The following is a 26,097-nucleotide window of genomic DNA, read 5'->3' on the forward strand; positions in this document are numbered from 1 at the left end:
CGGTCGGATAACTTTTAGGTTAATTAGACGTTTATTCTCGCGGTGATCGTTCGTGCAAGACACCGAGTCGTTCCCTTTGTTCGACGAAGTTGCGAATATTCGAAGGACGATACGAGGGCGATAAAGGAGCCTCCGCGAATCCCAGGACGGCCCTTCTTTCAGCATTTCCACTTTACTTTCCTTCGAGCCTTCTCTATCTTTCCGTAATCCGGCTTGTTTGCGCTGTTTGAGAAATCGCTCGTCGTCGACTTCGTTCGCAAACTTTCAGGCGTTGAATAAATTTCTCAGCATCGGTTCGACGATCGTTTCGAGGTTATGCGTCGTTGCTCGAAGAGCAATTCCAAGTAAGGATAAGAATGTATATATATAGACGAAGAATTTCCGATAGTTAACATTCTATAATTAAAACTTTGATTTCTTATGCGGGTAGAAGATCGTATTTGATCAAAGTTTCTTGCTTCGATTTGAAATTTAACAATGTTCGTATTATTAATCATCCCGCGGTGATATGGATGGCTGAGGTGTAGATGGGATTTTCATTGCTTAATTTCTTGCGATTTCTACGCTTGAAAATGCTATAAGATTACGATTGTCTAAATACTGTTTGCTTCGTTCAATTTAGCTCTGAATACGACGAAGGTAAAATGAGATAAAATGATGCTTTCAGCGATCCATATTTTCGTACGTGTTAGATTTTTCCTAAGTAAGTGATATATATAATGACTTAAACGCGACCGTGTAGGTGTATCGCGTGGCTCCTATGTTTTACATACGTTTGAGATAAGATCTCGAGGCACTTGCCAATGATAGGTAATCCACCGAGAAGTCTCGAAAATTTAGGACTCGAAATTACATACTTCTCTAAGGGTTGGATAATTTCTTTATCTGTGTTTCGAAAGACCATAGTCTTGTGGATAGAACACTACGATAACTTTCTTAAATATTTGCTTAGTACAAAACCGTGTACCTTCAAACAAATTCCCATTGTTTCGTAACTTTCCGACAGATATTTAGTTTTATTGCAAAAAGATTGAAACATTTGACCGAGGTACCACCCGTATAGTAAATTAGGAATTGTAACGAGTACCTCAGAACTTTTTTAGAATTTTTTAAAATCAAAAACAATAAGGGATCAGGCCAAGAACTGGAAGACCCTTAATGCCGATCGCGTTAGTGAAAGTGAAAAATCATATTGCCGACGTTGAAACAACTTTGTTTCATTTTCGAAAGGAGATAGTTTTCGACAATTATAGAATTGAGAAAAGAAAACTAATCGTCTTATGCTCACATTTTGTAATTACGAAAAATATTCTTCGTAAGATTCTTCCTGAAACTGGTTAATTTAAGCTGATTAATTTAATTTGGAGTTTATTGATGAGTACTAGTTTGATGGATACTATATGTTTAGGGAAATACTCATCAGATATTACAATATGATTGACATTCCATCAGATTCAATAGGCTGGCTACGTGCGATCTATAATTAATAGCTATTTAATCGTATTCGGTATTATACTGGTTTGAGACTGATGGTGTATCTGATAGCTTCGTTACAATATTCCCGAAGGAGAGAAAGAGAAGGATTCAGGGATATCAATATACTATATATATATATATATGTAGTATATCTGAGTATCCTCAATTGTTGAGATTAACGATTTTTTGATTAGCACAAATTTGAGATAAAGAGGAAATGTTAAGTACTAGTAATAGTAATAATTAGTAAAGTCTAGGTTTTTCCATAGAGTCGAATAAATTACTAAATTTTAATTAATCTCAAGCAAGTTTAGTCTCTGAAAACAGTCTTGATTAATGAAATAACAGTCAATCTGAGCTTCCTAGGTATTGATTTAAAACTTGAAATTTCTTGATTTTTCACTCGTAGTTTCGTAACTCAATTATTCATCAAACTAAAAATTTATCCGTAATATTTCAATCTTGTAAACTGCGATTAATTCGATTTCATTCAACTTTTTGACTAAAAATCGGCAACTAACGAAAGATCAGAAAACCAGCACCGATTGACGTTACTTTCTCGTTAGCTGAATATCTCGTTCCTTAGAAATCATTACGAATAAAGAAAAGATTGCTCTTGTGACTTTCTGACATTCCAAAAATGTCACCTTGTTGTTTGTATGAACTGAAAGTAACGAGAAGATAATTGAGAAATGTAGAGCGATCAGAGAACGTTCTGTTAATGCGGGTGTTGAATAACACAGCTACAAATCTAGGTTCATTCAAGCATAACCTTGATGGATTCTTAACTAGTCAACTAGGAACAATTTCACGCCACAAGCCTATAATACTATTTCTAGCACAATTGTCGTCGGAACAAATATCACCACTCACGATATTAAACCTAATCTAATTCACTAATCACTTCTAACAAAATCTAATTTCCTAAAAAGAGCACATAAACGTTACGCACGCTACCTAATCTTGGGAATGTATTCTTCGGATGCATTCATTTGACAACATAAAAACGTTCCAGATGTTTCCTTACATGACCCTATTACTAATTTTCACGAGGGGCAATTAGCTTAATTAAACGACAGATTGCATATGAATTGAAAAATCGAATTACGAAGGAGCTTGTAAAACGTAGGAAACCTTCTTCAAAGTCTTCAACTGAAAATCTTAATCTCGAACTGCACCAAAATTACGAACGCAATTATAAACTTTTTTTTACTAAACTATTCAAGATGCTAAAATTGTTAAATTACGATTTCTTTATTACGACGAGGAAATGCACGTTAACGAAGATTAAGGCATGATAGCATTGACAAGAAATGAAATAACGAAACCATTGGATAATTAATTTTCACATCGTTATAAAATCTCCTAGTTTCAGAAGTTGTTATAAAATTATTACAAATTCGATAAAACACTAATAACGTTATTACAAATTTTTTACTTATACTAAACGCAATTTTGTCTTGATTCGTCTATTTTGATTCACAAACTTCTCAAAGCTCTTTTAAGATAAATTATCCTTTACACTTGGACTGGTCGTTTTGTTTTTCGTTATCGCCATTCGAGGGTCATCAGAATGAGCGATCTGAAAATCCCCGGGATACTAATTTTCCTCTAAATTAAAGTACGCTTTCCTGTTCTGGACACATTTATAAGATGCGCAACCATTTTTCATCGTGAAGGTAGCTTCGTCAGCGTCTCCTACTTACTTTTCCCCTTTCGGCCAACTTTTTAACAAGTATACTGGAGGACTATGCCGGCGGCGGTAATTATGGGCCTAACTCTTCGTCAGTTTAAAGATTTACACGAACGCTGGTTACTATTCGACCGCATTTTCAGCTACGCCCTTTTGCGCCCTCGAGTATCCCGGACCGCGGCAATAATGAGTTTAAGCTTCTATTGGCTCGAGAGCTTAGCTAACTGAGACTCGTTAAATAATCCGCAGATAATGGCATTAAGGGGTAGGCTTTTTTTCCAGACGGAACGAGAGACTTTCTTCTACCTTGCTTCGGTGCAAAGGAGAAGATAAACTTACAAATAAATTAATGTCATCTTCGAAAAAGAGATTTCATTTAGATTTGCTTTATTGTTATTTAACACAGGTTAATATTTATTATTTAATAACATGTTATTATCATTATCCTGTTTGGTTCTCAAGTTATAGATAGATAATGCTCTTATACGAGATAGAGAAGGTTGTTTCAAAGTGATAGAAAGACTATCACGATTTAATCCTCGGCTAATACCTTGGCGTATCGTTTATTTTAATGTAGAGTTCAGCAAATCCTAAATAAACAATTTCAATTTTATATGATACACGAATCTGTTTATTTCGCGAAAAGATGACGAGAAATGCTTTTGACTTTATGAATTTAACAATAATCTTCTGTAGAAACTGGCGTTATACGATTCTATCAGCTTCGATAAATGGTCGAGATTAGTAAACCAACTAAAAACGGGAAAAACTGAGATCGGTTTTTATACATATAATCGAGTTATTGAAATTTGAGGATGTTAGTGTAGGATATTCGCTTTGAACAACTGCATCGCAATGAACGTTTTTACTTACATCTGCAAGTTGAGTTTTTCCCTGTACAGAAATTTGCAAGTCTCTTTATCGGTGGCCCTCGTGAATTTTCAACAGTAATCTCACAAAGCAAGCTTCCGTATAACTTGTAGTACGTGTTGGCTACGTTTTGTTTTTAGAGCTTATTGCAATGTACAATCCGATAGAAGTTGAGAACAAAGGAGTATTAATCGGTCTAAATATCGTATCTCTTATGATACGCCACTACTACTGTGCTTCGTTTGCTTCAGTTTAATAAATAGGATGCTCCTCGTTTTAGAGTTCTGGATATTTCATAATTTACAATATGCTTTTACTTTACACGTACCTTCCCTTACGAATTTATCTTTATGAACCGAGACAAAATGAACTTGGGATTTGACAGATTCAGAACAATTTTTTATTATAATATATACATATATATTATAATTATGTTATAATATAATATATATATAGTACATATAATTATTGTAATTTTTAATGTACTTTTATTCCTTAGAAATTACACATTGTTCGTATGTTTCATATGTTCAGAGTTAATAGCGTTCTTTCAATTATGTTATTCAAGAATTTCTAGAGAAAATAGAGGAACGTACAAAATTGCTCACATCTTCCATGCATTTCCCTTTACAGTAATTTCTTCACGATCTTTTAGAAGATAAAAAGACGAGAATATATGTTACGTGTTGATAGTAATTTTGGATAGTAATATCATATAATTTTGGAATATTCGAGAGTAATATTTTAATATAATATATTATATTATTATTATTATATTATTATATATAATATTATAATAAATTTTATGCAATTTGTTGAAATTGTATTTACCTACACATTGATCACCTGCCTCGGTTTGTTTCTGTTTCGTAGTCACAAAATTTGGTCCCGCTAAGGTTACACCAGTTGAAGAGACACAGCCCAAGGAAGAAACGACGATAGAATCAACGAAGACGTGAGTATTTTCAATAGTAAATGCTAAAATTTCGACGATCTGAATACGGCCAATTGAATAATTTAAAATAGCCGAATGCCCTACATATACTAAAATATTGAAACCAAATGTAAAAGTTTGCTATATAAAGCGACGCGTGACATATTTTCTTATTTGTATCTATCGAATATTTTGACAAAAGTTGGCGCGAGAAAGCTCGCACACTCGATATATGAAATTTGAAGCTTGCAAATAACTAGAACATAATACATAACAGCGAATAATACATTAGTCTCGGAAAGTTCATAGAACCGGACGACTGTTTGCTCCGAAACCCGATGTTGACCGTATTCGGATGCAAACGTATTCGTCTTAGGGGAATTCTCGAACACGAAAACTTCAACGGTCTGTTAACTTGGACGTTTCAGGAAGTCGAAAACCGGGGACGATTGCCGAGTGTGTCGGAAGTCGTTCGCGCCTGAAGAAGCCTCGAGAATCTGCTGCGAGTGCCAACACAAAGTTTGCGAGGACTGCGCTTGCTATTCAACGACAACGAATTCCGACGATCCGGTAGGCGTTTCAAATCTCTCTCCTTCTCTTGCGTTATAGCCAAATCTATTTCGGGACGATCAATCGATAACTCCGGCAATTAATTTCGGATACCCGCCATCCGATAATTCCGATAATGTCTATCTACGACAAAAGTGCATTCGAAAGGTTTCGTGGAATGTACAGGACACATTCAGTGAATGATCGAACGATGTACGATCTTTGGCTGCGTTTAAAGAAAGGGTCGAGCAACCGCGTTAAATACAGGTGTACAAATGAATGATGCAAATGTTTCAGCGAAGCTCAAGGCTTATCTGAAAAGCAATGCAGCAGGTTGTTCAATGAAATAGTGTTCGCCGTTGCTTTCTATGACTTTAAGCCATCTACCAGGCAAGTGATGAATTTCATCACGGCAAAATGTAGCGTCTTTAGACGAAATCCAAACGTCGAGTCATTTTTGTATCTTATTCGCTAATTAGAATTGTGTATCGTATAAGGCGTGTTGCATCGATCGGGACAAGTGGTATTCGAAGGAGTAACGTGTGGTGAATAAGCTGGCTGCTGCAACACGTCACAAACAGGACCCGTTACGATCTCTTTTGCCGCGGAAACAGCGTGTGGTTTACGTTGCCACGCAGCGATCTCACAGAAAGTCCTGCTTTCTCGACGCCCTGACGATTCCATCTTGTCTAAAGACACGACATTTTCCAGTGATGGAATTCATCATTTGGCTGACAGATGGCTTAACGTCATAGAGAGCAGCGACGAATACTTTGATCGAACAACTCGCGGTATCTTTCTTTTAAATAAACTTGCAGTTTCATCGAAACATTTAATACCTAAATAATTTAATATCAAAATATTGACTTTTTTTCTCTACGTTTATGATTGATCTTAGATATTACCGAGGAATAAATCTGCAATTGTGAACATCTTAAGTCGCATATTGTACATCTATTAAGAAAGATAAGCGGCAGCATCAAAATCAATAATCGAGTAATTAAAGCGGCACAGAAATGAGAAGCATTTATTAGAAACGGTAGATATAGCTTGTACATTGCGCGAAATAGAGGCTAAAGTAGGAAAGGAGAATTCTTTGCAACGGCGTATGCACGACTTTTATGGCGTTTAATTTTCTATGAATGCCACCGTCAACGATGTTCGTGGCTGCACATTTGTTTTTAATTAGAGGAAGCAAAGCAATTCGCGTAAAGGCATACAGTTCTTTATTTTTTCAAATACGCCTTTCTTTATTGTTTTAATATAAAAGATACGAATAGAAATATTTCTCTGCATCAGATTTTCACAAACGCAATTTGGCATTCTATTAGATACGAAAAATCTGTTCGTTTATTTTGATATATAAATTTTATAAGATAATCAATATCGTCTATCTCTGTGTCGATGATAGTTACGCCATTGATTCATCGCCATTTTTAATTATCGTATCCCTGTTTCCATCTATCTGGAATATCAGGAAGATTTAAAAAAGCGAAATAATAGCCTAACGGATGCACAATGCAATTTATTCTAATCTTCTTTTATCTATTTTCATCTTTTTCATTTTTATATTCTCTTCGCCATTGTCATTATATTCTTCGTGATTTCGTTTTATCTTTTTCCCTCATTGAATATTCTATATTCATTTTTACATCTTCTTTTTCCCTCTGTCTTCGTCGTTTCGTTTTATACGTTTCGTTTTCGTCTTCTATTTATATTCGTTCGCCTCATTTCTCGCCATTCCTCTCTATCAGCCATTCTCCGTGCTTTCTTATTTTTCCCCGTTACCTGTGTTTATTTGACGTACGTTCGGTTAGTCCTGTCGACTCGTTCGACCAAGCAGCTTTAAAATTAATCAAAGCTGGATCATACGTACGTGTCCCGATGGTTTTGCGCTATGGTATGCGGTATGTGGTATGATGATTTATGCGGAACACATCCTTCTAGATATGAATTTTTAATTATTTCGTTGGCAGTTCGCGAATTCACGTACAGTCAGATTACATTCATCGATTACACTGACAGATAGATGTTAATACAAATTTATACCTTTCCTACCACAATAATCATAATCGTGTCTCATGATCAAAGTGCATATATCTTCATCTATTCAATAACTTATATCTTTATAAATACAAGTAAAAAGACAGAATTAATATAGACATTTGATACATTTGTCAAAAATTATTCCACTCCCGATACTTTGCATATTCTACGTATTTTTGCACGCCTAAATCTCGCATAGATGCAAACAAATCCGCAATTTACGCGCTAATAAAGCTTCGAAACATTTTGCACGATACGCAAAACGTACCTATAAAACACCTTTCTATGGCAAATATTAAAACACTTTTGTGGGTCGCTGTATATAAAATAGAGGTACCAGTTCAAAAACTGAATAATCCTTATATTTTGCTTTTTATTAACGAATCTACGTAGACCGATAGCGAAACTTGCCGTGCAGTCGCTGCTTACACAAAAGGTGTTCCATCGAATCGAATATCTGATCGAACAAACGACATCGTTTATCGGTTGGTCAGAGAGCGTTTTATTCGTCGCTTGGGATCGATTGGCCAACGTGAAAGTTTCACGAGCATGTTTTTTCAGTCGTCCTGGCGGTGCAGCGTGTGTCGACGAAAACTCGCGTCTCGGGACCAGCCGATCGTGACACAGGAATCGACCGATTCCTTACTCGAGGTGCCAGTTTTAGAGGCTCTCCAGAGGAGGCACAGCGACGCGAGACTCGGCTGTCAGAGCGGAAGTCAAATCGGCGGTCTCGGTTCCGGACTGGCACCTCCGAGGAGCCCGGAACTCAGGAGGCATTCGGATGTGTCACCCGCGAGTTTAAAGGAACTCGAAAAGGTAAGTTGGCCGTTATGTGACGTCTCTGAGTTGTGCTTCTCAAACAATCGTGCTTCTCGACAATGAAACAGAATACATTGCTACATCTATTTTGTGCATCGTATTCATTTCAATCGGTCATGCTTAAGAAAGGATGTATGGTATCGATTGCAAGTTTGAATGGAGATTTTCATGAAAATCTTCTGCAAAAAATAATAATATTTGTAATAGTTACTTTGGTATTTTATTTTCCTTTTAACTATCGTTATACTTGTGACCGAGTTATACAGACGAAATGTCAATATTTTTCGCTTCGATTCAGCAACGAAATAATTCAATTTTCTAGGTATATTTTACTTCTTCTTTTTTATTTTTCGTAGCTCCTTTTTTCCAGACTAGGAAGGATAGATATATTTCTATTTGATATATTCTTACATGTTACAATATACGCTTTTTCAACCATCAAGCTTGACATCTCTCGTATTTAACCTTCAGATTTAGAACTGACAACGTAAACTGGAGCTTAGAATGTTCCTCTTGCATCCCATATGCCTTTATTATTTATATTCTAATTTTATATATTTATTTAATTAGAAAGTGATTTATTATTATGTTCCATTCTAAACACAATAAACGTCCATACGTTAGAAGAGCAACAGAAGGAACTATATTAATTTCTACTTAAATCATATTAGAAGAAAGTGGAAAGATATTAACGAAGCAACTATATAATAATTTACGATTGTATAAATCAAACAGTCGCATTTTTCTTCGATCCAACGACGCGATATCTCAAGTGCTTCTAACTCTCTAGCGGAGAATAATCTATTTTTGGTTAGCTACAGCAGAAATAACTTCGTACTTGCAATCGATAGCGCGTTAATCCTATTATTATCTCGAATAATCAAAGTAAAGGAAACATTAACCCTTCACTAGCTGGCTGTAAGTAACTGTTTGCGGTCGAGAACTGAACATTGCCAGCAGCTGTGCTTTGATCGGTTGGCGGTATACCAGTACTATCTAGCACGCTCGCCTCCAGCAATTTTATTTAGTCTGGATGTCAACGTGGGTTATTTGTCTCGCAATATGATGCTCCGTCGCTAGATGCATGCTGTACGTTGCAACGTGTCTTATGCTTCGAAAGTATGCTTCGTCCTGTTCTCTTCTCGATCGCAAAATAATCATCCGGAATTCTTTCTTCGCGTGATCTTCCGATATTCCAACTTGCAGATTTGATAGACAAAATAGTACGGATCGTATGGACGCTTGTAATCGAGACTATAGTTGTCGCAGCTATGAAGGATCGAATGTTTCATTAAAATTGACAATAGATTAGTAGAATATTTACAAACGTTTTCTTTTTCATACGTGTTTCACTCGAGATACGCTTTCTCAAATGATTTGATCCAATAGATTGTCGCAATTTGACAAACCTCACGAATGATAAAACATCTCATAATGAGAAACATCTTGTCTTCATTGGCATGGTTTATGATAAGCACAGGAAACAAGGTTGATTTCTTATCTTCTTTCGTTATTCTTTTTTTTTTTCAATTGCTTACGTATGAGGCAGAAGGATACGATGATTGGAATTCTCTTCTTTTATGCAGAGATGCAGTTTTAAGATTAGATACATCCGTCGATCAATTTCGTAGTACTAAAATTGTGTCTGTATTTATTTTTGCAGTTAGGCGTGTACACTCTTTATAAAATTGAAGCAGTTAATTTTCCAGCTGCGAGAGATCTTTCGACTAAATCATTGGCTAAATGGCACTCGTTAACGAGTACCATGGAGGCATAAGAGATATCCGTGACTAATTTCATCTTCGTAGAAGACGATCATTTTACTATCTACGATCTTCTGCAGGAGTCATTAACAAAGTTTCGAAACGAGTTACGATGGCGAACAAAAAGTTTCGCCCGACAAGACCTTGGGCAAAGAGTACGCGGTAAAAATTGTTTTAGGAAGGTGACATTTAGAAATTATATTATACGGCGACTCGTTAACCATCCACAGTTCGTATAATAAATTAGAACTTCGGGGTGTATGGTTTCCCTTAAAGTACAGATATTCTAGTTGAAACTTAACTGGAAGTCGGAGAGCAAGTGGATGTTCGTTACAAGAAATAGGACGCGAAAACTAGCTTTGAGACAACTGCTTTGAAGATTGAGGCTTTGAAGGTCGTCCCTTTGAGGGATCATGCGTCCCCGTGTTTCTCGAAAACGTTTCTTGATTAATTAAATATAATTCTCGTTTATGTGTCATTTGATGCTGATAACGTGTAAGTATGTTCAATTGCAAATAGATTTTCACATGTACGATTTTATTTTCGTCATTCCACGTTGATTACGACAACACTCGATAGATATTTATATTTCCGCTCACTTATTTTTTAATAAATTAAATTTAATAAATAAAGTTTGATAAATAAAATAAATAATAAATAATATATAAAGTTTGAAGTATACAGTTATATATAGGTTTCCTTGCTACGAGATGATTCAGAAAAGTTGTGTATAGTTTTCTCTTATTATAACGACGAGAAACCTGGTTGAGTAAAATTTTTCTCTACAATTTTTCCAAAATTCGTTTGAAACCACGTTATAGCCCGATCCAATTGCTAAAATCATTCGCTATATTAAAAGTTTGTGAGAAGAATTGGACGCGTCAAAGAAAAATGAAAAGAGCTCGCTAGGAAGCAGAAGCTCGTATTTGCGTCATTCGTTCTCGGGCGGCGGAGTTTTTCATTCGTGGAGCTTCGTCGCGGCCCACGTAATGTTAAACAGTAACGATGACGCAGGTTGCAGAGGATAAAGAAGGAGTTGTAAGACTTGATAATATTTAACTACGTTAGTTAATTATGTGAGTGCTGTCGTTGGCAGAAGCGTATTTACGAAGAATTATTAAATGAGTGTGTCGACGTTAGTAATTACGTTTCGAATGTTGACACTGAAGTTGAAATTACAGAATTAGCACGCGGTCTGCTGGACTTTTTTTGCTAGCAATTGTAGTGTTCACGAAATTTTTGAAAACGACAATTTATCTAATAATGTAAATGCCTGTCGATAATTAAACACAAGTACAATAAACTATCTTGCTAGAAATTTCTAAAATGGGCACAACGTTTTAACGATTTTAATCGAACAACACTGTTCGTTGGTATAAGATAGTTCCCTTGCTTTTTTAATCTTCATTCGGGTACCAATTTCTTTATAGAGCGTTTCACGAAACTTTAACAGTTAGATGCTATCTGCATTGTTAAAGTGGGTCAAGGTTCAGAGGAAAACAACGAGATGGAATCGAATGATTTTAAGTGGTATATTCCTTCCGTGTTATTATTATATATTTTTGAGCACGTATGCAGTTCGCGAATGCAACCAAACGTATTATCGAGTTAGTACTTTTATCTCCTGTTTCTTTGGAAGCATTACTTTGGGAAAGTCGTTAGTTCAAAGATATATGAACATGAAACAATTTATCGGATTCCTTTACATTTTACATTTACATTTTGTCCCGTTACTACTGCAACATAGTCGCTATACATATATAGTATTTTATGTCAAAATATCTCTTTTTAGTTTCAAAGTGAGGCTGAAATAAAGAAATTAAAGGAAAATCGAAAATCAAAATTTCGTAGCACGCGCTTCTAAAAATCTCATTGCGACCTGTACGTTTGTATAAGAATTTGCAAAGGAAAACTGGCAATTAATGGCTTCATTCATAGCAATCATAATGCAATCTATAAGTGTTCATCGGATAGAGGAACGCAGGCAATAAGGGATCCATACGAAGTGTGCAAATTGAGAAAAAGAGAAAAAGGGAGAGGGAGGAGCTAAGAATAAGAGAACAGTGGCGCTTTCGATCCTAAGAATTTATTGGAAATCGTTTTTGTCAGCCGAGAGAAGAATCGGCAGAATCTCATTTCATTGGAAACGACTGCGGAAACGAAAGAAAGTGGAATGAAATTGAAATCAGGGACGAGGCCACGCGAGGAGGGGATGGCAGGCTAGGGATTGAGAGCGTCGGGTTACGGTAAATCCGGAAATCGGTCGAAAAAAGGGAACAAGAAAGTGAAAAGAGGTCGCGAATCGCAGGTTCTGCCTCTTTAAATCTTTGCTCGGTACACAGCCGGAAATTAGCGGTTGCCAATAACAAAGAGACCGAATTCAATCCCAGTGTAACAAGAGAATTAGTACGAAATACATTTTTCTATTTCCTTACTCATTTCTCCAATTTTCGATTCGCGTTTCCCACGTAATCGCGCCTAGAACTCCTTTGAGTTTCGTTCTTGAAATGGCTAAACCCTTTGTAGCCTTTTGTAGAACGAAATCCTCCGAGCATTAGCTTCAGCTAATTCTCTCGTAGTGATCTCAAGTTTTCCTTCGTGCTTTGTAATAAATTCTACAAATTTATATACGCGGTCCTAAATTCATGAAGGAGGTCAGGGAGACTTGATAGTTGATATCAAAATCAAAATCCACAGGATTCCATTGGAGGCTTTGTCTTCGAAAAAATCGAGTTTAAGAGCTTGTCAAGTACACGCGTATTTGAAAAAGATGGATAATCGACAGGATCGGTTATCTTGCGTGCGAAAGTCAGTCGAAAGGGTACGACTAGCAGATTCTGTAAAAAGACTATTTTTATTAAAGTAAAATTCCGCCAAATTTCATTTGTACGCACAGTTATATACTTGTATAATGAAACGAAGTATTACACAGTCGATTTAAGGCCCAACACATTTTGCTCTCGCGTTGTTTGGTTAAAGACCCAATCCTCTTCCGTACCAGCGAAAAATAAATCAGAACGTAATATCCGAATGGTCAGAAAAGCTACGATTTTTCCGAAGAACCTAACATTATTCGATGAATCGGAACAGCCTCTGTCTGCCGTAATTTATTGCGCAATCAATTAAAGTAGATTTGTTGAGAAGTAGGTACATCGGTTGCAGCCGCGGATAAAGAATGCACAGGATCGTTAGTTCACAAATTAACGGTTTACCAAACTTATGAATAATGTATAGTGGCGTATCCTCGACCGAAACAGGTTGGTGACGTAAGCACGCGAAGCACACACGAACCCCGGCGTAACAGTTCGCGACAAATTTATCGGAGCTGAAGTACCGGCGTCGAACGACCGGCGTTAGCGAGGGGAATCTGAAAATTAGATCCCGCGATTCTGTTAAAATTTGACGCAATTTCCTCGATTACGCCTCGAATTGGAACAGCCGGTCGTCAGCTCGTAGCTTCGGCCCCGAAATCCGAAAATCGATTCGACAGACCAGTTTCAGGAGAGATGCCATAGATAATTAATTGGAGAAACATGAATAATAATTCTTTGGATAAATCGGTGTCAAACGTAGGAATCAGATAAAGCTCGTCGTAAATAACGACGTCTCTTCGACTTCGTAAAACGGCTGTGTGCACGTGCACTTGTTCCGATATGGTGACATCGGCATCGCCGTTGGGAAACGAATTTCCTATATTTTCTCCTCGCTCCACGGCTCTCCCTTTTCCACCGAGCCTTTCAATCTCGCCATGGCAACGTCAGTAATTGTCTCCCCTAACTGACGTTTCCTGACAACAAGTTACAAATTTGAAGAGTTCGAACAGCTAGGAAAGATCCTGCAGCCGTTACCGGGTATTGTTTATGGGATCTGGTTACCGGGATTCGATGCGTGATAAACGCAAAGTCTGAAACGCGAATAATAAATCCGCCCGAGATAAATAGCTGATCGGCTTGTACATACGTCATCGTTGTATCCTGTCTTCCTTTCGCGATAAAAAATTGTTTCTACGTATTTTTACTCCTGAAGCATTTTGAACACGTTTGATAAATTTAAAGCGAGAAGTAGAGATCATATAAAACTAGATTTGATTATTTTTCGTGTAGCGGCATAAAAGATGTGAAAAATTGCGATAGTAATTGGAAGATCGTATAAAAAAGTGGAATTTTCATTTCACCTTATTATGTAATCATTGCAAAAGAATTAAGTAAGCATAGTTCGTATCTCATAGTTCTCCATCCTCTAATTTACGAGTTGTGAATATAAAAAAATTGTTATTTTATGAAACGTCTTTCTAAATTGAAGTCTGATAAAAAAAAAATGTTAAGCACGAAGTTTCCTTTTTTCTCTCGTAGGATAGGATTCTGCAAATGACAATATACAAGTTTCTATTTGAAATGGAAATCGATCTTCAAATAATCTTGGTAAAGACCAACCAGTCACAGACAAATAGCACAAATTGCATTGTTCCCTCGAAACCATGAGATTTTTGCATTCGATACTTTCCCTGAAAATGCATTGCCTTCGAGATAATTAGGTGGAAATCTTCCAAATGAAAGCTCTGTACAGAAAATATTTAAGAAATCTTGTGAAAGTAGTATACCAGTATAGGTAGTTGCTAGTACAAAGTAGTTACTAGTATAATAGCAGTTAAACTCGAGTTATTTTCTTTGTAGAAAATACGAAAGGAATAAATGGAGATAATTTTCAATTACTCAAGTTTATATGACAAGGGTAGAAATAAACTTGGAAGTAATTTGGTCTAGAAAGTTCAGTTACTGCTTAACTTTTTCTCGAAGTGAAAATTCCATTCCTTACAAGTTTTTTTTTTATGGGATATGAAATGGATCAGTACATATCTTCGTTAGTTTATTGTCCAGCATTTAATGAAAATCGTGATTTCCTTTGAATAATAAATCCAGCTCATTTTCGAAATACTTATTTATTAGACAATTTGCATGAAAAAGAGAACGTATTGCAATTTACGGAATTTATTATTTAAGCTTTTGTATAGAGTAACAAAATTATTCATAGTATAATTACAAGAACGTATTCATTAGTCTCGTATAAATAATAAAAAGTTTAAAAAAAAATTGTAAAAAATTATATGCCTCTAAAAATGTGTTATTGATCTGTATATCTTTGAAGAGAAGTAATTTTTTAATGAGAAACTATAGAAATGTGGTTTCTATCATATTGGATGCAAACTGTGTCTGACAGTGAATGACCTATTTCCACCTTAATTACTCTTACTTCTTTTTTTCCACTCCAGTTTTGTGCTTCACTCAAATATTGCCGATTATATTTTTGGCCTTATTATATTTTTAATATATTCGTTAGAATTATTTTATTAGCGCTAGGAAAAATAGATATCGATAGTATTAACAGTATCTCGAAACTTTTTCAGCCAATGATAGGTATACGATAGTAATACAATTTAATTTTACAAGCGAGTTTAAGAAATTAAATTATGGTAATATATTTTACATGGATTTCCATAACTTTTCATAATTGTTCGTATCCTTAAGAACTTACGAATTTTTTATACAAGACCAATCGAAACGCTGCTAGCTTTGTCGCTAATGAGGCTTGTGATACAGTAGAAATCAATAAATTTTCCAATAATTTTTTTGTTATTGCGTACTTGCACCGTATGGTACGAATGCGTTAATTGTACAATACTTGTCGATAGCGTAATATTATTGATTGTTCTTAATGATTTATGAAAGAGTACAAGTTAATTAATTTTCCAAACGAAATAATAGTTTCGAATTAAGGGATTTATGTCTATCAGCAGTTATCTTTTTCCCCTTTTCATTAAAAATGTCATTAAGTGGTTGTTCGTTAAGAAAAATGAATATAATTTTAGTTTCGTGAAAATTCAAAGAAAATTAAAATTACAGTTACATTTGAACGATAAATCGTCTCATGGTCGTTGTCAAATGTCGATTAGATTTGGAAAGCGTATCTCGAGAATAAAAACAAACGATAAGAAAGCGAAGAAAGTAGAGACAGAACTGCGAAAAGAAATAGAGTAATCGTATGAACGCAGTCGTAACTAGTTCATCATTCAATATTTTCCAGACATATCAGTTCCCCGCGTACTCATAGCTTCTCGTATCAGTGTACGATACACTCCCCGATGTGAGCACTGTCACGCCAACAGTCATAACTCCTTCACGCAATGGTGTCACTCCCTGTGAAACTCTAATCTGTGTGTCGTAATGTTATAGTTTCGAAAGGTTGCAGGAGAACGCCGCGACGAGCTGAGATGGGAAAGGGACCTGGATCGCAACATCAGGTCTAGGGCGACCTCGCCGGATCGTCACCAGGTCGATAGGGGTAGGGCCACCAGTCCCCAGAGGGTCGCTGTCGTAGCATCTTCCGTCGGCGGTAAGAATCTTTGTTCACGATTTAAATTCCTTTCTTTTCTTCTTTTCTCTGTTCTTTTCTCTTCTTCTTTTTACTCTTTGTAACCATGTTCTCCTCAGCCAGTCGTTTCTCTTCTTTTCGAAATAAACGCGGAATAGCTATTTCCAGCTGCAGGTGATCCAATTTTAGGAAATGTTATTTTCTGAAGTCTTCTTTCAAGGAATCTTTATCTTTCTATTATAGAATAGCGAAACATAGGTTTATATGGAACTCGTAGAAATATAAAGGGATATTGAAGCTTTTTATAGACAAATTGAATTAATTCTTAGTCGCGTTGTTTCCTTTTTTTTCCTTTTCTTAAACGAATAAATTTACGTAGGACATTGAATATCGCGTGGAATGTAACAACGATACGTTTCATTCAATGTTACTGATGATAATAGCAGATATCTTATGAAGTATACGATTCATATTCGTATTTGAAATAATAAACTTTATATATACGTTATATCTTTTTTTATATATTTTTTAAAAACGTTATATATACACTTTATTAGAAACTCTTCATTAGTAAATAAAAGCGTAGTAATTATTGTCCTGGGCACGATTATTAAACTGTTTGCTACGAAATATGTTGTTGTTAAAACGATAATATTAACGTTTATGAGAAAAAGTATCATTAATTTTATACTATGTCAAATGGTAGAAGTATTAATTTCGTATCGATTCGCAAGACTTAGAAATCGTTATTTGCAATCGCGACCTGAACATATCCAAAACATCTGTCCTGCTAAATTTCCTAAAACGATTATGTTCTATATCTTGTCTGAACATTTCGCTGTGAAACGTGACTTCCACAAAACCATAACGATCTTTCGTGTTCCATTAGGGGAGCCACCGGATATATTGAATCCGGACGAGGAGGAAGAACGTCGAAGGCATGTACGTCGTCCAAGTAGTACAGTTCGTAGAATGACCAGGCAAAGATCTTACGACGACGAAATGAAGAACGTGGCGGCTATGTCTGGGGGCGGAGGACAACACGCTCATCCGGAACCTGGTTTAGGGCTTCCTGTGCAACTACCGAGACGGGCATCAGCCTACGACGTGTATGCCACACCAGGAGCCGGTGGACTTAACGCCATGGCCATCGCAGCAGCTCAACAAAGAGCGTCGATCTCAGCGCAAGGTAAATCGTGTTGTATCAACACATTATCGTCGGCACACGTAAATGTACATCTTTCGTATATCGTTGGTAGTGAGCGGGACGCGGGACAAATCCGACTTTGTATACACTTTTTCATTTTGTGTCATTTTTACGTTTTTCCTCTTTTTTTTTTTTTTAATTTCTAAAGCTGAATAAAGCATTTTTTGTTTCATTTTGGACAGCTAATACTATCACTCTCTTTTTTGGTACTGTCGCACACAAAGTATTAGCGCATCTGCTACCAGTTTCATATTAAATATTAACAGAGGACCGTGGAACGTTTAGAATAGTAGGCGTTAAGATTATGGAGGTTTTACTGCACGTACATGCCATTGGTCTGTAATTAATAAACTTCTTTTATTTATGTGGTTATAAAATGAAAAATTACTATCGTCACGCATGTGTGACGTCACTCCCCCCACGGGAATCGATATGTTACATGTACCTGACAAGTAATAACGATCGTGTTGAAAACTATAGACGTGTGGCTATGCAATTTTCAAGCGGCATCACATATGGGAAAAGCGTATAAAAATGTTCTCCACGATATTATTCTTGAAAGTTTCACATCATGCTTCATGCAGTGTTCTACAAAACCATTACAACGTATTTAAGTATAGCATATTTAACGTATTTAAATATCTCATTGTTATTATATATTTTCTCAGAATCTACGAAAATCATTGATCGTATTCTATAGAATTTCTTAAATTTCTTTTGAAATAATCGACGTTGTGCTATCAGATTCTTCTGTGTGATTGATTTTCTCCGTTTCTTAAAATCTAGATATTCGGCTATGCGTAAGCTCTGACAATTTAAGATATTTTTTTACGATTAAACTTTCATTAGGCAAAGAGGGACTGTATTACGCGATATTACGCAATATTATGCAATATTATTGCAATGAAATTACTTAGAAAACATCAATTTCTGATGCTTCTAATTTCTAGAATTTGCGAACTTTGTACAATTTACGAAACAAATGTTGTCACGGCTGCAACGTGCAATAATAAAATTTCGATCTCGTCAACTGTAGAATATTCGAAAGCAGGAAGGGGATGCATGCCGATTTAGTAATTAAGTATATTAACGTAATTTTTCACCACGTATTTGATATTATGAAGCTGGGGAAAATTTATGACACAGCGGCTGCATTAATTAATTCTTGTTTTAATTAAAGGGCGTCATATGTAAGTAGTTGATAAATTGCAGTTTTCCATTATGATATAACGCACTCAGTGAATGCCGATTATTAACCGCGTTGCGTGCGCTGCATCTTTGTCATTTTAATGGAACAACGATCGCGATGAAATTAAATTTAGTGAAACGAAGTATGAAAATTCGATAATTGTCTCTTTGACGTTCGTATCTCGTGTATTTAAATACTAATACCGTTTGATGTTAACGTACTGAGCAGATATATTGAAAATGGCGGTGAATAGTCACGTACAGCGTAATCAATCATGAAAATCATTCAGAATATTAAAGGATTTATTTTTGAAACATTAATTTTCGAATATTTTAGAAAGCTTTTAATTAACCTGTCAATATTAAGTCGTTTTCTAAACTTTTATAGTAATCGAAACTAAGAAATTAACAAGGATAAATCAATTTTAATTAGATGATTTTGGTCCGTGTAAATATAATGTAATTTGCTTCAAATAGAAATAAAATGACGCACGAGAAAGAAGGGTGTCTCTGAGTGGAGAATTCATTATATGATTAACATCTTAAATTAAATAATAATACCAGAAATTACAAAATATATATAATATAATATTATTCTATACTTGAATTCAGATCAACGATAAGAAGGAACGAAATAAGAGCATACCAAAGTGGAAGCAAATTTACATTGCGAAACATTGATACACAATCGAAACATTTGCATTATAAGATACCAGATAATAATGGATATCTTTGTTACCGAATCTCCAATTTATTCATTGTCTCGAATTTATCGTTTCTTTTTGCCTTACCTTACTTCCATTTATATGTATATATATATATAAAATATACGAACGTGGTCCGACCAAGTTAATGTGTTTAAATTGTTCCCAGACGTGATATTTGTCATGGTGGCTAGACATAAGAGTATGTCATCCTGTGACCGACCGCAGGGATCGCCGTAGGATAGTTACAAAAGGACAGACCATTCGATTATCTCAGCGGTGCCTTTTGCGATCCTTACGAGACCGGACGAAAGTCTCGTGGACATGTAATCGAGTTTAGCTGCCTTCAGGAAGCGTGGCTCCTAGTTAGTCACATCTATGTCCACAAGCTGGCCCGGGCCTAACTTCGTTTAATTTTGGTCGGATCTCTAACTCAAACTTTAATCTCTAATGGTCGAAATACTTTGTAACGAGGTGAACATCGTTCTAATTAATTTACGCGCTTGTTACGCGGTATTTGAGGCTTTAATTCGGTTTAAACCCTTTACAGAAGCGGGTTAAGCAGATTCGATCGTAATTGCGAAAATTACTCATTCGATCCTTGAACGACAGTATGCGTGTCAGGATATAAAGTTGCTAAAAATACCTCTATAATTTTCTCATCCTTGAACTTATTTCTTTCTTTTTACGTAATGAAGATGCTTGATCCATCATAGCGGTTAAAAGTCAACAGTACGATTACACGGCTATATCCATGGGGCATAGTTCCAGAATTTTCTGAAATAATTAAACAAACCGAACGAATAAATTGTTCATAATTAACTATAGGTAAAAGTAACTTAAAATTTGTTTATTATTAAAAACAGGAGCTTTTCTTGCAATAAAATACCAAACTGGTTTGAACGATGAGCGTTTGAACATAGCAAAAAGTGTTTTAAATTATTAATAACTCGAAAGTTGTTTCTGACATACTAAACACGAGGGATTAACCCTTGAGTAATACCTTTGGGCCATAAGAGACCACGACAGTTTGGATTACATTTGAATTAGGTTACTTAATCTTAGGGTATTTAAGGCATTTATGGAATTTAATTCTATCTCGGAAATATCATAATATTAAATTTTATCTGAATTTTTATTCGCCGCCGCTGTAGCTTAACTCTGATAACTTTAATATATCCGTAGAATAATACTGCTGTTATTAAATGAACATATAAAGGCGGTCGTACGAATGAAAATTTCTTTCTCCCAGGTGGTAGGAAACCAGAGGAAAGACCGACGGCTCGTAGATCATCGTTTCGAGCAGTGAAGCCGGTGATGCCCTATGAAGTTGGAGCTGAAGATGAGAGTATGATGAACTTGGAAGCATCTCCTGTGGCAGTGGTTTCGCCAAAGGTGGGGCCTCCGTCTGTTTTAGGCCCTGACGAAGAACGTCGCACCAGACGAAGGGGCTCTCAACTGTGAGTATTATATTATCTATTTAATAATGCTTCCCTGCACAAATTAAGTGGCTTCCCTGGAATAATTTTATTGGGAATAAATTTCGGGATAATAACGGGCTATACTTCAGCTATTCTAACTGTTGGAAACGAGTTTCGAATTTCTAATTTATGCCAAGGATTATCGATAGATTAATTTCAAGCATTATAAAGTTTGTAAAATATCCTCTATCCTGACTAGAACTATTTAGATACTTTGAAACGTTGTTATATTTTAGAAAGTATGCGCTTGACAATATATTGATCATACTTGATAATAAGTACACTACAACATAGATATTCGTTATACGCAACATTATAATATTTCATTAAAGAATATATTGGTTTTTATACAAAAAGTTCAGCATATTGAATTTCACGTTCGTTAGTTGAAAAATCACGTGCAGTATATACACGAAATATAATATATATCAAGTATGAATATTCGTTCCAGTGAATCAGAAGATAACGAAGCGATGAATGCTATCGTAAAAAATACATATGTAATAGAAATATCTTGGAAGGTACGATGTTCGAATGTTAATGCCAGTTACTGTAAATAAAGTTTAATCTCCTCACAAGTGTTTCTTAAAATATTTCACGTTATCGTTTCTCGATCATCGCATCGTTTCGATATTGGCCAATGAATGAAAGGCAAATATAAAATAAGATTGTCTGTTTTTACGTATTTATACGTGTACTTCGTATTTTAGACATGTAATACATAGTTTGAAAAAGGTGGATCAGCGTTTATAATTACAGTTCTCGAAACTCCAAATGAACAGTTCAATGACTAAGAAAGATATCCCTATATAGAGACAAATAGAATAAATAGAATTCGTAAAACTAACAGGTTGATAGTTACGAAGGTGGACATCCTGCTTCGGGAACGCAATTCGCGTTCAATTTGTAATCGCAAACTTGTATCTTTTGATTGAAGTGCAGGCCGACTGGACACGGCATGAGAACTGGCGGATTCACCGTACAAATGATAAAACTGCTGCAATTGCATCTATGAGCAATCATCGGCTGGTTCTCGGTTACAAAATCGCAATCTTGTATATAAGCGTCTAGACTCTGTTGACTCTTACAGTTTACGTAAATCAGGAAAGCCACAAGAACAACGAAAACCAGGGCTAAAAAGGACAAGAACAGGTCTGTCAGAATCATTTCTCTACGAGGTTCAATCCACTTTCGAAGCAATATTTCGGCTAAGATTTTGAACTTCATAAAAATTGGAATAATCGAGCAGAATGATCGAGGAATTTTGTCTACCTATTAGTTCAGATAACGGAGATTTCACGATTCAATTGTGCTACGTACTCGTTTTAGCATAGCGTGGAATATATACGATATGAAAAGAAAGCAATGATCAAGATTCTATATATTACAGATTTAATTTTGCGTAAACAACTCAAATTCCAGTTTCTAATTCTCATTGACATTTCACCGAATAACGTATTCGTAGCTATCCACTAAAGTAACTCGCTTACCTTTCATTTTGCGTTTGGGAGAGAAAAACGCTCCAAATATCCAAACTCTGGGTTACCGTACACACGACTTGCCTGGCCAACATTTCAGATTCGCTTTATATACTCCACTGACTAATTAATTATCATTATCTATGTATATCAATGCTTTTGGTTTTATCGGATTTCGTTATCAACCGATTCATGGATTACCGTCATTAAATGTGCAATTTACTTCTCTTTTATCTTTTTAATAGTTCGGTATATTGAAAAAACTAGTGATAGAAAAGCTTCGTATTTGAGGAGTAAGGAGAAAAATAAGGAAGGTCGCAGAATCAGTTTTAAATAATTCAATTCACTGGAAAAGGAACGACATTAAATGAATTTAAAAGCAGTTGTTTATACTCTTCTGATCACGCAGAATGACCTATATATTTATATATCTGATCTAAAAAATTTATATATCGAAAAATCTCTAAAAGTAGACATTCTTTTCTTCTGGTTTCTCCAAATATTTCCAAACTGCTATCGTTTTCTTTGCAAAAATCCTTTGCAATCTCTCTCATCATCAACGTGCCATTTATTGCCACTTAATTTTATCAATAATACAATTGAAATATTTTAAAAATGAACATTATATATAATCTTTGGAGAAGATCTACATACGTACGTACACGAGCGTAGAATATGTGAAAACTGAATTTCAATTGATATTTCCTTCGATTTTAATTATTTGTGAAAGATTGTTCTCCACTCATTTGCCTTGTGATAATAGACAAAATGAAAATTTCTTTGTGTTTCGGGATAAACACGAGAACTAACGGATCGTTCCTAATTCCATGTCATTTTTATTAATCTGTTTCTCGAAATTTCTGGTACTCGTCTCTGTTCAAATACACGTAACAACAGATACTGTATTACAAAATGCCCGTAATGTAGTTACTTCTGCCCTTCTTTCTGTTTGTGTACTATACGGCGAAACAGAAACTTTCGCGTCGTGCAGTCATGTGTTCAGTGTTCAGGTTCAGCTTCTTTTCTAAGTCCTCGGAGACTTCCTCCCTACAAACGAAATATTTTCTCTTTGAAGAAAGAAGATAAGAGACCTACTTTCAAGGAATAGCAACTCAGAGGGAACTGAATTTTACTTTGAATCGAATAACATTTTATGATTGTACTTTGAATAGTTTGAATTTATTAATTCTCGATGAACATTGTGCGTTTATCGTTATTCATGTTATTATATGTTGGACGTTTATAACGTACGGTTGAATTTCCTTCTGGTTCGTAAAATTCTCGTATCTTCTGTCGAACAACATGGAAAAGTACGTTTCATTTTTGTACGGCTTATCGACCGTTCGTATTCCATGCACATTTCAAATTTATGTTAGACGTATGTCTTTATGATATTCCCGAACTATTCCTGTTTTTCTTTATTGGCTCCTTTAGATATTCGTATTTATATGTTTTCATATCTTCGTAATACAGATGTCTTGTGTATTTTTACAAAATATTCAGAGTTGATACTTGCAGATTTAGAGATTTTAACGTATAAATTTCTTCGTACTATATATCAGGACGTTAGAAGATTCCGAGGAAAAACCTATCCGAAAGGACATGTTCCAGAAAGGTACTTTGGATGCTACGGATCTGATATGTCTTTATAGAAAGGTATTTCGTTTTTTCCTGTTTCATTCGAAAACAGAGAAGATTCCGCGAACAAATCTAAAGTTTGTAATCTTGTTCTTTCCCGAAACGAGCAAAGAATACCAAATTACGTTCTGAAAGAGCGACGGCACAAAATGGAGGAAATTTCTTATATTGTAATGACTTGCAATTCGAGGATAAAACTTAAATTCGTTCATCTTTATTAATAATTTATATTATACCAAAGGATACGTGTAACTGCTTCTAAAAAGCCTCGGTACTACGATGGTATTGCAATTATCCGAATTAATTTCAGTATAAGAGAATTTTCGAATAACAGTTGCTCCCCTGATGTTCATCTTCACGCACGTATTTAAAAAAAAGCATAAATAATGAAATAAAATATGCTAAAGACTTATGAATTCCGAATCTGTTTAGCTGCCGAATCGCACAACATTTTGAGAAGATTTAATTCGATAAGATTACATTCTTTTCGTGCCTCTTACCATCTTGACTCTATTTCCAAAGCCTCGGAATACTTGGAAATGTTGAAGGATGTCATCATTACCGCATTATATTCATGTACCAATCCGTTATTCCAAGCACACATAACATTAGTCAACGTCACGATCAATCGAAGAACGATTCAGCACGTTGAAATCATTCAATCATATCGACGTTATCGCGAATTCTGAAAGAGCGTTTCTGCAACAACGCAGAAGGAGTTTCTCCTGCACTTGTAATAATATCTTTCACTTCCTCCTGCGTGGTGTCTCTTCGATGTAGTTCGCCGGTTTTTTCCATGCTCTTTTTCGTATCACACATTTAATGGTCACCCAAGCAGATGCCACCATATAACAGCGATACTTTTAATTGCTTGTCAAATTGTATCTCTCTTTTCTTGGTAGTTAACAAAAATTCTTGTAGAGAATTGAACTTTCCACATGGGAAACGTGCTCGGATAATGAAACGTACGGATAACAGAGGATTCGGATAATAGAGAATTCGGATAACAGAGATTCGGATAATCGAGGTTCCACCGTACAAATTTCCTCTTCGTCCGCAGTTTATATTCCATTTTAGAATCAGCAGTAGAGTACACGTTGCGCCTGAAGACGCTGTACAAACCCGTATCTCGTAATTGTTTTTCCAAGAGGAAAATAAGAAGCAAGGCAAGACGTTGGACGATTAAAGCGTTAAAAAGCGGTGTAATTCCCGGAGATCCCGTCCGTGAGTGGGAAATTGCCGGCATTTCCGCCCTTTCCTACCCTCGTAAGTGCAGGGCTGGGCGCGGAAGCAGCAAAAAGTCGAGTAGATCGCAAACACCACGTTCCCGCCACTACAGAAATAATTAATGCCACACTTATGCAATCTCCCGCGAACACGTCCTGCTTCGGCTGCAGCCTCGTTTCTCCTGTACACGAGTAATCGTAGTTCCGCGCATCCCGAATTTCCGCGAATTTTCAGCCGTGTCCCCGCCAACTGGCTTGTTATTAATATCCGGGACGAGACTGTTTCTCGAATTTCATTAGGTTTGCGTACATACGAATTACGCCGGCAATTGCATTCTCCTCGAAGACGAAGGTGTTCCTTCGTTTTCGGGAAGTTAATACGATCTTGAAAGTAGATTAGACGGTGTTCCGTGTTTATACTGCGACATTCAGAGGGAAACACACGTTTTGTTTTCGACGATTTCAAAATCAGAATTGCCTATTTATTTGCTGGACGTAATTACATTGAAAATTATCAATTTTCATGGTATTTGATACTCACTCATATACGTGTAATTGTAGATATAACGTAGAATATCAAGAGATATTGTTTGGATCGAAGTTGATATATCGCTCCAATTAACTATCTTTTCGTAAAAACGCATTTAATACATGCG

General features: G+C 35.8%; 1 protein-coding gene and 1 long non-coding RNA gene across 10 annotated transcripts in view; one reads left to right on the forward strand and one right to left on the reverse strand.

The window, feature by feature from the left end:
* LOC100650471 (regulating synaptic membrane exocytosis protein 1) overlaps positions 1–26,097 on the forward strand; it is a 151,178-nt gene that overhangs the window by 71,771 nt on the left and 53,310 nt on the right. For 8 of the 9 annotated variants that reach the window (XR_007224167.1, XR_002307756.2, XM_012310919.3 and 5 more), the window contains 6 exons: positions 4,913–4,994; positions 5,402–5,543; positions 8,130–8,384; positions 16,381–16,540; positions 17,409–17,708; positions 20,871–21,078. Coding sequence is in view for 7 of the 9 variants with exons in the window: in XM_012310919.3 (XP_012166309.1) it covers positions 4,913–4,994; positions 5,402–5,543; positions 8,130–8,384; positions 16,381–16,540; positions 17,409–17,708; positions 20,871–21,078 (1,147 nt within the window). In the remaining 2 variants the exon portion in view is untranslated. The remainder of the gene's footprint in view (positions 1–4,912; positions 4,995–5,401; positions 5,544–8,129; positions 8,385–16,380; positions 16,541–17,408; positions 17,709–20,870; positions 21,079–26,097) is intronic. The other variant, XM_048406092.1, reaches the window with a different exon arrangement.
* The window catches only part of LOC110119348, a 61,877-nt gene continuing 55,241 nt past the window's right edge, over positions 19,462–26,097 (reverse strand). Inside the window, exon 3 of the long non-coding RNA XR_007224192.1 lies at positions 19,462–20,395. This is a non-coding gene — a long non-coding RNA (uncharacterized LOC110119348). The remainder of the gene's footprint in view (positions 20,396–26,097) is intronic.

This window comes from Bombus terrestris, chromosome 1 (genome assembly GCF_910591885.1).
Source record: "Bombus terrestris chromosome 1, iyBomTerr1.2, whole genome shotgun sequence".
Taxonomy (NCBI): domain Eukaryota; kingdom Metazoa; phylum Arthropoda; class Insecta; order Hymenoptera; family Apidae; genus Bombus; species Bombus terrestris.